We start from the raw sequence: 14,161 nt of genomic DNA on the forward strand, positions 1-14,161 counted from the left end.
TTTCTAACAGTAACTTGGTAGCTGCTTACGAAAAAGCAAAGAAAAAGCATCAGAACAAGCTGAAGAAACTGGAATCACAAATGATGGCCATGGTTGAGAGACACGAAACTCAAGTGCGGATGCTGAAACAGCGGATAGCGCTGCTGGAGGAGGAGAACTCTCGCCCTCACACCAACGAAACGTCGCTTTGAACGCCCCGTCCGAGGGGCCGGTGCCATCACAAGTCTGTGTCTTTTGGAAGCTCTTTTTGAGGTAGCTTCAAACTCTAAAGCTCGATCCTTGACACAGACGCAGTCCACAGCATCACTAGGATCGCAGCTTTGCAGATAGGAGTTATGGGGAAAATTTACTTAAGCATTAAGCAAAGACTCTTTAATACTGTAAATGGACAGTGCCTGAATTACCATGCCATGAACATGCACGTTGCCTCTCTCGTTAGGTTTGCACGCACACGGGTTCTCTTCCAGCTTATGCCCCAGGGGCAGCAGCGTGGCCTAACAAGGGAATACGTGTGAAGAGGTTTTACTTCCTTGGAGCAGTTGGGGATTGCAGGAGTGCTCTGGTTATCGGGGAGCGCCCGGGGCTCCCCCGTTCCCTGTGTGGCGCTCAAGCCTCACGCGGCTCCCGAGCGGCTGCCTGGGGGACGGGGGCGCGTCTCGGCGCGGGCGGCTGCGGTGGCGCTTGCACCGCGACTGCACTTACTCATGGAGCAGATCCCATGGGAAAGGCGCTCGTGTGGCTACAACAAGCAGCCCGCGGCACCGCGGACACTGTGATGCATTAACGTGGTTCTTGGTCCCTGAGGGGGCTCGGGGCCGGGGGTTCCGCCGTGCCAGACGTTCCATGCCAAGGTCGTGTCAGGAATTGCAGGAAAGCTCCTGACACCGCATGCCGAATGCAATGAGACAGCTAGATATTTCTTACTAGTACTATATAGCCAAGGTAATTAAGAGGCTGGGCCATTTTTTTTTCACGAGTATAGTTTTATTGCCGCTTTCTATGATCAAGAGATAGAATGTCTTTTTTCTTTTAATATGCTTTTGACCAAATAAAAAAGGTACTTATTTAGAGGAATGTACCTGTTCAATATTAAATACATATGCACAAGACTGTATCAGTGTATATGTATGGATGTGCAACCACAAACAGAATGTGAATGGTTATGTCTTCATAGGGCTCCTTAGGCTAACTTTTCTTACTCTTGTTAACGTTCTTTCCTAAGTCACATCGCCCTGGTGCCCAACCCAGGTAAACGACCTGAAGTCTTTGAGCTGCAGTAGAACGAAGGCCGAGCAAAGCACAGACGGGCTGGGGAAGCGGAGTCCGGCACGAGGGCAGCTCCACGCGGGGCTGTCCTCACGGCAGCGCCGCCGTGAGCCCCTGCGGGCCGCGGGCACAGCGCAGCGGCCCTGCCCCGCTGCTCCCTTACTGCTCCCCTCGGCATTCTGCAGGCTTTGCTTTCTCCAGGAAATCCACCTTAGGAGCCAGCTCTCCTTCCCATCCAAGATACGACTTGTTTTACACTGGGCTGCACCTCTAGGATTAATGAGACAGTCTTTCACCTGTTACTGTAGTTTCCAGCACTGAAAAAATTATGTATTTTTGCTAGGACTTGAGCTGGCTTTGTGTAGCCCTGTGTTAGGCCAGGCAGCCACGGCAGTTGTGGGGCTCGTGGTCAGTGCTTAAGCCTCGCTAACAGCCGGCACCCCCTGCTTGGTGCTCTCGTTACTGAGGCTGCCGCCCTCTCCTTCCCCTACAGCCGACTTAGGCGATACCATTCTGGTGTCCAGTACATCCAGCTACAACGTCAGCACTGGGAAGGGCTGATTGCAGGAGTGCTCCTTATGACTGTGCTGGTTTCCAAATAAGCTCTAGGTGGTCAGATGCCTTTAAGTTGGTTTTGCTCAGTCCTCTTTATTAAGAAGATAATTGTATGATTTCCACTTAATTGTAATTCTTGCTAAAATGTAAATGGAAATTTTTGTAAAGCAGACTGTTGAGGCACTGAGAGGTGTCCGCTTTGCCCATGTCTACTTCAGCGGTAGCTGGTTGCGCTTGTTTCTCCAGAAACATGAAGAGCCCCGTGTGCTCTGGTAAAAATGCAATCACCGTTCTGCCTGCTCTTACCTGGAACAAGGAACTGGAGGTCATCTCAAACTCTCAGTGTGAAATATTTCACCTAAGGTAGCTAGAAACCGTTGTTGCACTGGATTTCCTCTTTGGCTTTTTTTTTTTTTTTTTCTCTTTTATTAGTAACTAAACAAACAGATAAGTGAATGAGGCTTGAAACCTTTAAACTGCAGGTGAGATTGTACACTAAGAAAGCGTGAAAGGGAGCTGGGTTTAGAAACACGAAGCAGCACTGCCCCCTTCAGCGGCCTCGGCAAGCTCAGCGACCTCTGCGCCAGCTCAGCGCTGCCCTTGGCTGCGCGGCTCCCTGTCGCGGCCGTGCTGCTCCGGCGGCGCAGCTCCCTGCGCGACTCGGCTCCGCTCCAAGCGTGCGGGGACGCGCCGCAGGGCGCCTGTGCTCGCTGCCGCCCGCCCGGAGCTGCCGAGGGAGGAGCAGGGCCTGCGCTGGGGAGCAGGAGGCCGTCGAGGGCAGGAGCTGCTGTCGCCGCCCTCAGCCCGGCGGCCTGCACGGCTGCTGCAGCGGCACCAGCCCCAGCGCAGGTGACAAAACTCCGTTCCTTTCATGCAATTTTGAGACACCAGCCTAGAGACAAGTGTGCGCTTAGCTCTACCACTGAGGCAAGATGCCTGCAACTCAGCTCACCTCGCACTGGTTGCAGAAATAGTGCATAAGCAAAGCAGAAATAAAAAAAGTCCACTTACTAATCTTAGTTTGTACTTTATTTTGTGACTTTTTAAATTGCCAGAGCGCATGAGACCTTATATTTTGCATTGCGTTCAGAAAAAAAGCAAGTACTTTTTCTAATTAAGGGTATAGATCTTCACCAGCTTGAATGTACTGTTAGCTATTACAAAGCACACGTGATTAAGTTTGCGTTAATGTCAGTATTGTTCTACATTTTTTATTCGGAGTTTCTCAATTAAAAACTCGCTTAATACTGTACCACACCTGCTAAGTTTAGAAATGTTTCAGCTTATCGAATTAGCTTCAAATGTGTTGCTGCTTTTTAGTTTTCTAGGTGCTGTAAAATAGCAGTTTTGTGTTCATTTGATATAGAATTGTAAAAACTGCATTTATTTATACAGAGACATTTATAATACTTTTATTTTACAAATGTTCTTATATTCTGAATAAATTTCTAATACCACGCATGCTTTGGGGTGCCGCTCTCGGGGGGGCTGAGCGCGGGGCAGGGGCTGGCGCCGCTGCAGGTCCCCTGGGGCCGGAGCTGCCGCGCTCAGTGGGGCGCAGCCCACACCTAAGGGGCTCCTGCACCTCCCAACATCTGCACTTTCCCCCGGCAGTTTCATCGACAGCTTTACAGATAGGGAAGAGCACATAGGGAAGTGTTGCCGCACATTCAGTTCTTTCAATGACATTATAGGGACCACAACCCACCATTTCGTAAGTATTTTAAAAGCACTGATTAAGCCTGACATACTTCCTCTCTTCAACAGACCAGACATCTTGTAAAATACATCCTGCTTCCCACTGCTCGCTGGGCCCTTGTCCACCTGGGTTTAAAACCCACGTCCTTTACTGGGCACCCACATGTGAACCAGCGCTGCCAAGTGGCTTAAGGCAGTGTCAGTTCAAACATCCTGTCAGGAAGGACGCGGTGTACGGGGCGCACAGGCTTCACGCTCACTCTACAAACAGCAACGTCCGTCTCTGCAGTGCATTACTACAGCGAGTCACAAAGCAATTTACAGAGAAATTACAGTGGGAAAGAAAGCGCCAGTTTAGTCGTGGTCTGTCCAGCGTGTGCTTCAGTTCTCAATCAGGGAACGACAATGAAAACGACAACCATCAGTACAAGACACTACAGGTGGTCACGGATGTCACCTGCTAACGCTGAAGAGCCGACCAAGGCAGACTGCTCCTCAAGATGACGCAGTGGAAGCTGACCAAAATCCACATTCTTCTCTGCAAAATGTATGTACTCAGCATATTAAATGCACAATAATAAATGGATATTCCTCTTTACAAACTTTACTTAAATACGCTTAAAGCATTTGTTTCTAAGTTTTTCTCATAGATCCTACAGCACACATTCTACTGTGTCTTTTAGAGAGACATCTCTATGGTTGTTTTTTAACAGTGCTTCATGAACCGAAACTCACAGCTGAAGTTCATGTGGATCTGTTCAGCGGTGGAAACGCTCTGCACGCTTCTCTTCACGCTTCCCTTTACTCTGCCCGTACTGAGGAACAACCTGCAGTTTTTCTGCAATTTACTTACACTTCTCCCCACAGGTGCCCACAGGGCAGCTCTCTAAGCGCAGGTGTAGGTGGTTACATCACATCTATGCTATCATTTACTTCAGTACAGTTCAATGAAAAGGACATTGAAATACAAACATTTAATAATAATGTACTCCTGCTAATACAGATGCTTCTTTTTAGTATGATCCCAAATACAGCCAAGGAAATTGCTACATAGACTGACTTGCTTTAAGTTCACAACTATGTGGAATGGAGCATGACAATGCACAGAGAGCACAAAAGCTGCAGCGTGTCCTGCCAGGGCCCACGTACAGCACCGCGAGCACCGCGGTACAGCACCGCGAGCAGCGGCTGTTGCTGCAGGGGCACAAGCACCACGACCTGTTGCACGGAGTGGTGACACTTCCAGGCCTACCTTACTGCAGCACCTTCAGTTAGCTGCAGAAACAACTGCTGCTTGTTTCAAGAGCAGAAATACTGTACTAACAAATGCAAACTTAAATTAGCATGGAGTCATGCATAAGCACCACATTTTTTTTCTTAACATTTACAGTGCAAGTCTTGACTTCTTTAATAGAGAAACTACTTTTAAATCAATGAGAGGCTACTCTACCAGCTCTCAGTTGTCTTAAGACTTCTACAAATATAGAGTTACCTCCTGATTCACAAGATGAAGGCACCTGATATTAAACTCTGGAAAAAAAAATGCTCAGAATTTATAAAAATAGATCAGACAGCTCAAAATTAAAAAGCCAACTGGAAAGCATTCCCCAGGACCACCAGTGCCACCATTCTGCACCACAGCATGTCAGAGCTTGGATTCTTAATGCAGACTCTTCCTGTTTGCACCAGAGTCATCTATGAGTGCTGCTACATATTACACATCACCAAGAGCTTGCTGTGTTACATCTAAAAGCTGGAAAAATAATTTCCTTAATGCAATCACAATCTGGGAGCATCTGCAAGGGCAGCCAGGCTGCAAAGCCCCTTTGCTAAATTTTAAAAGCCACAGTTACATACGGAGGCCACCAGCAGGCACAGCAAGGACACAGCGAGCACACAGTTCTCAACGCTGCAAAATACGTCACAGGAACTGCGGAGCACAACAGAGGAGTCTGGAACAACAAGGCCCAAACTTAAAATAAAAACTATTTATGTAAGTTTAGTCTAAAAAAACTACATTATGTTAAAAAAATACTTAGCTGTGTAATAAATGAAGCTGCTTCTTCCCAGCACCACCTTTCTCCAGGCCTGAGACGGTGGGGCAGGCAGCGCCTCCCAGGGCTGGGGCCCAGCACAGGCCCCGCCGCCAGGCCGGGATGATGCCGGGAATCTCCCACTGCCACCACAGGCAGTCGCGACGCTCCGGAAGCAGCAAACTGACACGCGGGGCTCCCAGGACCCACACTGCTCTTTTCATTACATATATGGTCACTCTGTTAATTTTTAATTCAAAGAGCCTGACAGGCCACCACTAACAATGTCAAGACCCCCCTTGCAGGCAAGCATTCTCACCTATTACCCAACTCTTTTTTTTTCACTGTTTTACAGAAACTCATGTAAACTGTACTCCTAAACTTGGAGATGCACTTACTTATAAAATGCTCAAGCACAAGCAATGCACAGCGCGCACCGTGGAGCCCAAGCAGGCCACACGACACTACCTCTCAGAAACAGCAGGAAGCAACATTAACACAACAAAAAGCACCCTTACACAAAGTACTAGAAGTTATTGCATATTTAATCACATTTATTTGCAATTCACGTTAAGGCTGGATTTACTAAAACTATGCCCCACTTTGGGCTTTTTAATGAAATAAGCAGTTTTTCATGCTGATCCAAACCTTTGTTAAGGAGAGAAAAAAAATATAAAATAAAAAGTGAGTGAATAAGGAGGAAGGCCAGAGCAGAGCCAGCACCTCCCAGCCATGGGAGACACCTGCTCTCCTTGGAGACTTCTCTGTCTGCGACATGATTTAACATCTCAATAGTTCAGCTGAAGTTACGAGTTCAAAGTTTCATCAACCAACCCCTTCTTCACACAGCACAACAGTAATTTATCTGTCAACTTACTAAAGGTTTCCACAGTTTGATATGTGATGATGCCCTAGGGGAGGGAGGTCTGTCAGCTCCACAGGCAGCAGCAGCCAAGCGACACAAGCACAAACTCCCGCCTCGCCGTGGGTAAAGGCGCTGCTGCTGCAAAGCCAGCTACACGCGCCAGGGAACAAACTAAAGGTCAGTTTTCAGCTGGAGCTGAGTAACGTAACATCCACCAGCACCACCCCACCTCCCAGCTCCTGTACTTGCCAGTTACTGTTTTGAATAGCCTTTGGATACCATTCCTTCCATAGGGTAAAACAAGGCCAGAAACAGAGTTGTTCCACAAGTGGGTCTGGAACGAGGCCCTTGGGGCCCCTGTTCTCCAGCAGAACTGCTGCAGTCTGCTTCTCCCATGGGTGGCACAGGAGCTCAGGCTTCCCACAGCAGTAAGTGCTACAGCATGAAGAGTCCCAAATCGCCTGGCGCCAGCAGATAAATAACCTCTAAGACAGTTCTGCAGTCTTTTTTTTCAGGAAAAAAATAAAAGACACAGAGTATTTGAAGGAAGACCAAGACAGTGAGGGTTTTTTTTAGATGCCCCTTAAGCTGTGTAAAACCTCGGTGCATGAACATACACACACTCATGACAGAAGCAGGCCCAGTTCATTCAACCTGTCAAGTTATCATATCTTATTTTAGAAAAAAAAAAGTCCATTTTAAAATGTAGGACAGGCAGCTTTTGCTGCAAGCTGCTGTGACAAACAAGGACAGTCTGTATTAAAATTCCCTTAATGTGGATCACGAGGAATAAATCTAATACTTACAGCCTGTCACCTCAGCTCCTACTCTTTTTTCTTCACATCTTTGAAGCTGCACGAAGGACGTGCTGCAGCTGGAAGGACTGAGGCTGCACCCTTCGAACAGCAAGGGCAGGTCAGCACTACTCAACACAGAGAGAACGCAGGCTGCACTAGAGCTAAAGGCAACAGCACAGGGAAACAGCTGGCACTATTCACATAGTTACTGCAAGCCCGATTAAGAGCCATTTCGTGTCACACAATGCTCTACTGTCCACACATCTGCCTCCTTCCTCTCAGAAAGATCCAAAGGGCCTTATTTACATTCAATACAAGTGCTACACAAGTGACCTCCCACAATAAAATAAAAGTTTAAACTTTTCTTTGAAAGCAGCTGCATTTGGGTAACATGAACACACACAAAACCTTTGCAGCTCTCCCGGGTTCTTAGAACGGAGGCCAGACGTTTCACAAGGCGAAGTGCTACCCAGTTTGTCCATCCTCACTGAAGACGGAAGCAGGCAGAGACAACGGGACGAAATGCTACAGATTTGACACCAAGAGCCAGTGAGAGCTGGCCAACAAAAAGCAACTTCCAGGGTGAAGGAGGGAAGATATCTGGGGAGGAGATGAGGAGGAAACTCTCAGAAAAGGGAAAAAATGGAGGGTTGAAGCTGGGTTTGAAATGTGCAACTTGAAAACTTCTACGACAGACACAGGAGTCCTCTGAGAATCAGTTTCATTGCCACTGCCATAATATTGCAATGTTCTAGAAAATGAAGGCTTAACAATTCCAACAACGTTACAATAGACCAGTTAAAAGTTCAGCAAGCTGGTATAATGCCAACATTACAAAAGCAAAAAAAAAAAAAAAAAAAAAAAAAAAAAAAAAAAAAAAAAAAAAAAAAAAAAAAAAAAAAAAAAAAAAAAAAAAAAAAAAAAAAAAAAAAAAAAAAAAAAAAAAAAATCACAATCTAAAAAACACAGATCAAGTTAAAAAAAAATAAGAACAAGAAAAACTGAATGCCCTCTAATGCACAGGTGGGAACTAGTGAACTGAACACTGGCAAGGTACTTTGTGGACAAAGGCGATACTGCATTTAAAGTGCAACACTTCACTGTGCCTCTCCCATACTGCAAAGAGAACAGACCTTCAGACCTGTCCACATCATCAGTCAGTCCCTGTGCTGCATTAACAACAAAAGAAAAGGACACACAGAAAGTCATTCCTCCTCTTCGCCCCACAAAAAACTCCTGAGAAAGAGTAAGGCTGGATTAGAAACCCACTCAATTGCAACAGGTAAGTCTGATTTTTGTTCTTAACAAGTTAGCTGTCAGAAGTCAAAACTTTTCATTATGGCATCGTGGTCAAACTTGAAGCTCAAGAAAGCTCTTGATGAGAACACAAATTTGTAATGGCCATTGCATGACACAGACTGTCCCTCCCCATGTTCTAGCAGCGGGTCTTCACTGGAGCAACACATCTCATATGCAGCATCTTCTAAATTAAAAAGAGAAAAAAAAAAGAAAAGGAAAAGAGTCATGGATCAAATTTCAAACAGCTAGTTAGCAATAAGTGGATCAATAATGGTATTTAAGTCTATTGCTTTTATCTCAACCAAGCCTTGTTTCTTTTTGCCCAGCAACACGGTGAAATCAGTTTTCCCAAATAAAGAACTGCAAAACCACACAAAGTTGACAAAAGATAAAAATAAAAATATACCAAAAAAAAAAGACATTTTTATAAAAACAAAGTTTCATAACATTTGGCGGGGTCTTGTAAGAGGGAATCAAAAAAAAAAAAAAATTACTCTAGTGTCTTCAGCCCCAAGTACATGACCCTGGAAGGAAATTCAACGCAGACTTGCCTGTTTCAAAGTTATCTTGAAGTCTTCTCGGATTAAGCCTTTTTTCACATTTCTAGATAAGAGAACAAACACATATTATGTACTTTACAAGCAAATTATATATTTATTCTTGGGGGTATTGCTGAACTGTCAGCTAAGAGGCATGTTGGTTATGTCTACTTTGACACACAGCCTGGTGCAGGAATTATGCCATTTCTAACACAGAACATGAACTCGGTGATGCTGCTGTATCAAACACACACACTCCATTTCCACCAAAGTGTCCAGAAGCATGCAATAACATGAGTCAGCCAACCATTTTGAAGACACAAAATTAATTTTTAAGGAGAAATTTTAAGCATTTTCTAAACGTTTTAAGCCAGAAAGGGTTTGCATACCACGCTGTGGAATCTAATTGACACACGCTTACTCTTCTTCTTAAACTGCCTGCCCTAAAAAGCTGGGAGCAAAGTATTTCCAAACAGGCAGCTCCTGCCACTTTGATAACCATGCACTAAAGAGAGAACCTTAAACATCTCCAAGGCAGAATTATGTGTTAGTCCTAGGTATGCCACAATAAAAGTATGACTCCAGGCACTCCTTTAAAATTAAGGCCTCCAAATTATGTTATAAATTTGGGGAAGTATGTGTTTGTATTAAAAGATCAACAACCATGCAAATGAAATACAGAAATAGGTTTGGGTAAACCCAGGTCTAAAAGAGCTTGCACAGAAACTGTAGGGTATTAACAGTTCCGTTCCTTTCTATATAGACCCTACAGAGTCCAATCATCATAAAATAGAACATTTTCTACACAGTCAGAGCATTTCTGGGAAGTCTCCAACTCTTCATTCTTTTACTCTCAGACCCCAAAGCATTTTAACTGCTGCTTTCTACAAAAATGATTTTATAATGAGAGTTTATATTTCTGCATCCTCACACAAAAAACGAGAAAGAAGGTAAGAATTACAAGTCAGAATAAAAAGACTCTAGCTTACAGCCAATAAATAAGAAAAGCTAAAGCCTAGACAAGCATTTTTCTGTGCACTTCAGCTTGAGGCTCAGTTGCTGCAAAAAACAAAACTGAGTAGAATTAGAGAACTATTAAGAATAATAAAAGAAAAAAAAGAATAGAAATACTGAAGAAACAAAACAAAACAAAAACTCTGTGAGTTCTCCCAGCCAACAGAACTTCAGGGGCAAGGGCAGTCACAGCAAGTAAGAAGTAAGAAAAAAAAGATCGCAGTACTGGAATTTACAAATTGCTGAAGATGACACATGAGATCCTGGCACACAAGTCAAAAACCCAGTTTGTATCTCAAAATTCATGCCATGGGGGAAGGAAGTAACTAAGCATATGATTTATACACATAAATATATATATATTATTTTAATCTAAATGTTGCATACCAAAACTTGATATTTAAAATAATATATGTCTGACCTATCAGTGTATAATATATACCTTGATTTATTGCTAATGCTGCAAAATGACTGTCTACTGACAAAATCATCTGCTAAAATAAGCCTTATTTCCAAAATGAGGAAATACGTATAGATATATAGGCTTATAATTTAAGAAATGCCATATTCCTACAACCTAACTACTGTATATTCTGTTCAAATACATTTTTGATAGGTGTGCACTCTCACTATTACTGGAGCCTGAGAGAGGTGACAGCCACTGTATATTTCTTACCAGGGCGTGGTTTTGCTTAGTTGCTTGACTGTGGACTCCGTTTGTTCGCTTCTTTTGGCTGGGAGTGTCTTGATGTTGCTTTCTGCCGTTGGCCCTCAAGTTCTGACTCTGCCATTACACCCAAAAAGCAGCAAAGACAAGCGTTTAAATGGCAGCACTGACCATCACTACACTGTGGCACTTCCTGCTTATTAACTAAACTTTCCTCCCAATACCTTAAAATATTTAAACAAACAATATTTTCCGTACACAAACTGAAGTGCACAGAAACTAACAAAGCAAGATGCACTCGAGTTACATAAAGCTGACAGCTTTTACATGGTTTCTTGCACTGTTACAGATACAGTGATATGTAATAAATGCAAAGCAGCAAATTCCCACACACTGATACACACGCTAGTGATCTACAAAACACTTCAGAGAGATACGTGAAGGCCACCCAAAGGATGAGTGCCAATGGTAAAACAACACAACTACAGCTTAATACCCACCATAGACAACGCAAGCACCAAGCAAGTAAGTCCAAGAACTCCCTCCATTTTTTTTTTTTTTTTTGTTTTGTTTTTGGGGAGAGGAGTGGGCAGGAGAGAGGTGGTTGGGAGCAGGGCATGCTTTTGTTTTGAATGTTACTGTGACAAAATTCTCTACTTTCAAGTTGGAATGATAAGTCAAGACATTCATTTCAAAGGTCCACATAACTGGTCCATATTACATGTTTGCCTAGAAAATGGAACATACCTTTACTTTTAAAACTTCAGACATGTCAGCATGATTATATGGCTTCTGAGGTTGTTTTGGCTTTATCCACTGCTCTCCTGAAAAGCTATCTGTAAATGCCTGCTGACTACAGCGAAGCTTCGATCTAGTACATTAAAGAAACGAAAACAAAAAGAAAAACAAAAAATCAGAATTCACAACACAAGTTCAAGGCTATTAACAGAAGAATAGAAATATACTGCCTCTCCAAAGCAACAAGAAAGACAAGCTGTTAAGTGTTGAAACCATAAAGATGCTCCCTCAATTCATTCAGCTTTAGTGGGCCTGCTGGCGGGACACCTGTGCTCCAAGCAGGCAGCAGGTTTGCCCACCTGAGCCTTCCATGCATCAGTGGTCATCTGCCAACTGACCCAAACTGCTGGAGCATGGCCTTCCTCCACAGGATCCAGGTTCGAATACGTGCTCCACACTTATCTCAGCTGAGACAAGGAAAACGTAGCACTTGCTCCCCTTGACTCCCTTCCCACATTCTTGATAGGGCTCACTCTAACTGATCTTGGGCTATTTTTCAATGTCCATTCATCTTAAGGTGCGTTCTATCTAGCTACTTCCAAAACTGGTATCAGTACTCTTTTAGAGAGGCGTATTTCTCTTACAGAGGTGCAAAAAGCACTGAACAAAGTTAATTACTCATAGTTTGGTTTTTACATTCATATAGAACTCAATAAATTATCTCACTTCCGCCATAACTGAGCATTCATCCCCCATTTGATGTATAAGCACATCATTCTCTGAGATATTCCCGAAATCTTATTAACTCATCCTATCCCTGAAACCGGAATACTTAGAAAGGATGAACAGTTTTGCATAACTCAGGTTTGATAGAAAGGCTATAGAGCAAGATGTTAAACTGACCTGAATCTTACCTCACTTTTTCCACGTTGAGCTTACAGGGAGTGCTCCCAGCAGATGAAAATCCATTGTCACTATCTGATGTATCGCCATTTCTTCGAGAAAGCCATTCCCTCAATGGCCTGTGACCAAACAGAAGTTCAACAAGACCCACTTACTAAAACAAACCTAAAGAAATTAACATCTTCTGAAAAGTAGATGTTAATTCCGCCTTGGAATTTGGCTCATCTTGAACGTACCTGATGAAGGGAATGGCCATAAAAAATTTGTTAGGTGCCAAACCCAGCTTGGACTTTGGGGTCATGTCATTCCTGTGGCATGGTAATTTGTCGATGGGAAACCATTCAATATTCTAGAAAAAAGAAAAAAATCACCACCACCACCACCTTGCTGTATCATTAGAAACCATCCACAGTTACTTTCTTTAATTAAAAACTGTAACAAAAATTGAACTAACAGACTAAAACAGAATTTTCCACATAAGGAGGATAAGCGGACAAGAACCAGAGTTGACAGAAGTTGGTAAGACAATACAGTGATGAATGATGAATACCCATTTCTAACTAGTATTCGAGACATTCACCACCTTTCGTAGTTTTGCTGTTTTGCACACAAAAAAACCACCACCACATCCAAACTCCACAGCAAGGTACTTTCATGATTAAACAATCCAATACATACCCGAATTTCCCTTCTAGTTTTAGGGTTGAATTTTGTGTTCTTTGGAACTCCTGGAATGATGTAGAGCCGTGCTAACTGATCATTAATTCTCAACTCAATGTATTCTTCTTTGCAGATATAATCTTTTATATCAAACCCAGTTTCTTCAAATACCTGGAAAGTATATAGATGATGTGAGCATGTACATAAAGATTTATGATTTCAAAACCGTATCATTGAATATTTTGAACTGGGAAAAAAAAAAAAGAATCGATCTAAGTTTCAAACACAACTTACCTCTCTAGCAGCACAGTCATGAGGAGCCTCTTCCTTATTTACCTTCCCTTTTGGAAACCCCCAACCAGACTTTGCTAAATAACCCTGGACCAAAAGAACCTGGAGAACATAAGGAATACAGCTGTTAATAACTATTTTTAACAATTTCTAAGCAAACCCTTCCCTTTACCCCCACAAAGAAACTTTGTACTGGAGGAAAGAACCAATCTTTAAGCTTTCATTACCACTACAGCTTTCTGATTAAGTTTTCTGTGTTATAGGGAAGAGCGGAAAAAAAAAAAGAAGTAGGAAAAAAAGAAAAAGCCTACCCTATCTTCCATATTTTACTCACAAATCATATTCTGTACACACTTCAAAAGTGTCATATTTAAGATCTCTCTGAATCTGAACTGCCTTTTTTTCCCCCCTCAAGATAGCAAAACTGGATTACAAAAAGACCACTGCCAGCATACACTTCAAGTGTCCCTTTAGTTCTTCACCATTATTTCCATACTTACATTTTCAAGTGTCTCATCAAGAATAATTGCACCATAGGTTGGCACTCCCATTTTATATTCCTTCCACTCATCTAAAACCTTTTGTACATCTTCACCTTGAGGCAGTAAAAAAGGACAGTGATTGAAGAGTACAGCAGCATGTTAAGGATGCTAACTTTACTTATCCAGTTTCCAAACACATGCAGTCTTGCAAAGAAACCTCAGTACTCACAATCACCAGTTCATCCCTCAGGGTACTTTCCAGATACATTCCCTTAGAAGTAAAGAGTATTACAGATTCTCACCACGCAGAGAGGGGAGGGGAAAAAAAAAAAAAAAAAAAAAAAAAAAAAAAAA

General features: G+C 43.1%; 2 protein-coding genes across 7 annotated transcripts in view; one reads left to right on the forward strand and one right to left on the reverse strand.

Moving 5' to 3' along the window:
* MCC (MCC, WNT signaling pathway regulator) overlaps positions 1 to 2,216 on the forward strand; it is a 174,788-nt gene extending 172,572 nt beyond the window's left edge. For all 3 annotated transcript variants that reach the window (XM_026052852.1, XM_026052851.1, XM_026052853.1), the window contains one exon: positions 11 to 2,216. In XM_026052852.1, the coding sequence (XP_025908637.1) occupies positions 11 to 191 (181 nt within the window). In that variant the 3' untranslated portion in view covers positions 192 to 2,216. The remainder of the gene's footprint in view (positions 1 to 10) is intronic.
* Positions 2,217 to 8,208: 5,992 nt separating this feature from the next.
* Positions 8,209 to 14,161, reverse strand: part of DCP2 (decapping mRNA 2) — an 11,075-nt gene continuing 5,122 nt past the window's right edge. Inside the window, exons 3-11 of one of the 4 annotated variants that reach the window (XM_026052865.1) lie at positions 13,826 to 13,953; positions 13,329 to 13,427; positions 13,053 to 13,205; positions 12,611 to 12,723; positions 12,386 to 12,493; positions 11,481 to 11,604; positions 10,743 to 10,850; positions 9,065 to 9,116; positions 8,209 to 8,694 (exon numbers count right to left, since the gene is read on the reverse strand). In XM_026052865.1, the coding sequence (XP_025908650.1) occupies positions 8,531 to 8,694; positions 9,065 to 9,116; positions 10,743 to 10,850; positions 11,481 to 11,604; positions 12,386 to 12,493; positions 12,611 to 12,723; positions 13,053 to 13,205; positions 13,329 to 13,427; positions 13,826 to 13,953 (1,049 nt within the window). In that variant the 3' untranslated portion in view covers positions 8,209 to 8,530. Of the gene's footprint in view, positions 8,698 to 9,064; positions 9,117 to 10,742; positions 10,851 to 11,480; positions 11,605 to 12,385; positions 12,494 to 12,610; positions 12,724 to 13,052; positions 13,206 to 13,328; positions 13,428 to 13,825; positions 13,954 to 14,161 lie in introns of all 4 variants that reach the window. The other 3 variants (XM_026052864.1, XM_026052867.1, XM_026052866.1) reach the window with 3 other exon arrangements.

Source organism: Nothoprocta perdicaria, unplaced genomic scaffold (assembly GCF_003342845.1).
Source record: "Nothoprocta perdicaria isolate Ctin4 unplaced genomic scaffold, notPer1 scaffold_92, whole genome shotgun sequence".
Taxonomy (NCBI): domain Eukaryota; kingdom Metazoa; phylum Chordata; class Aves; order Tinamiformes; family Tinamidae; genus Nothoprocta; species Nothoprocta perdicaria.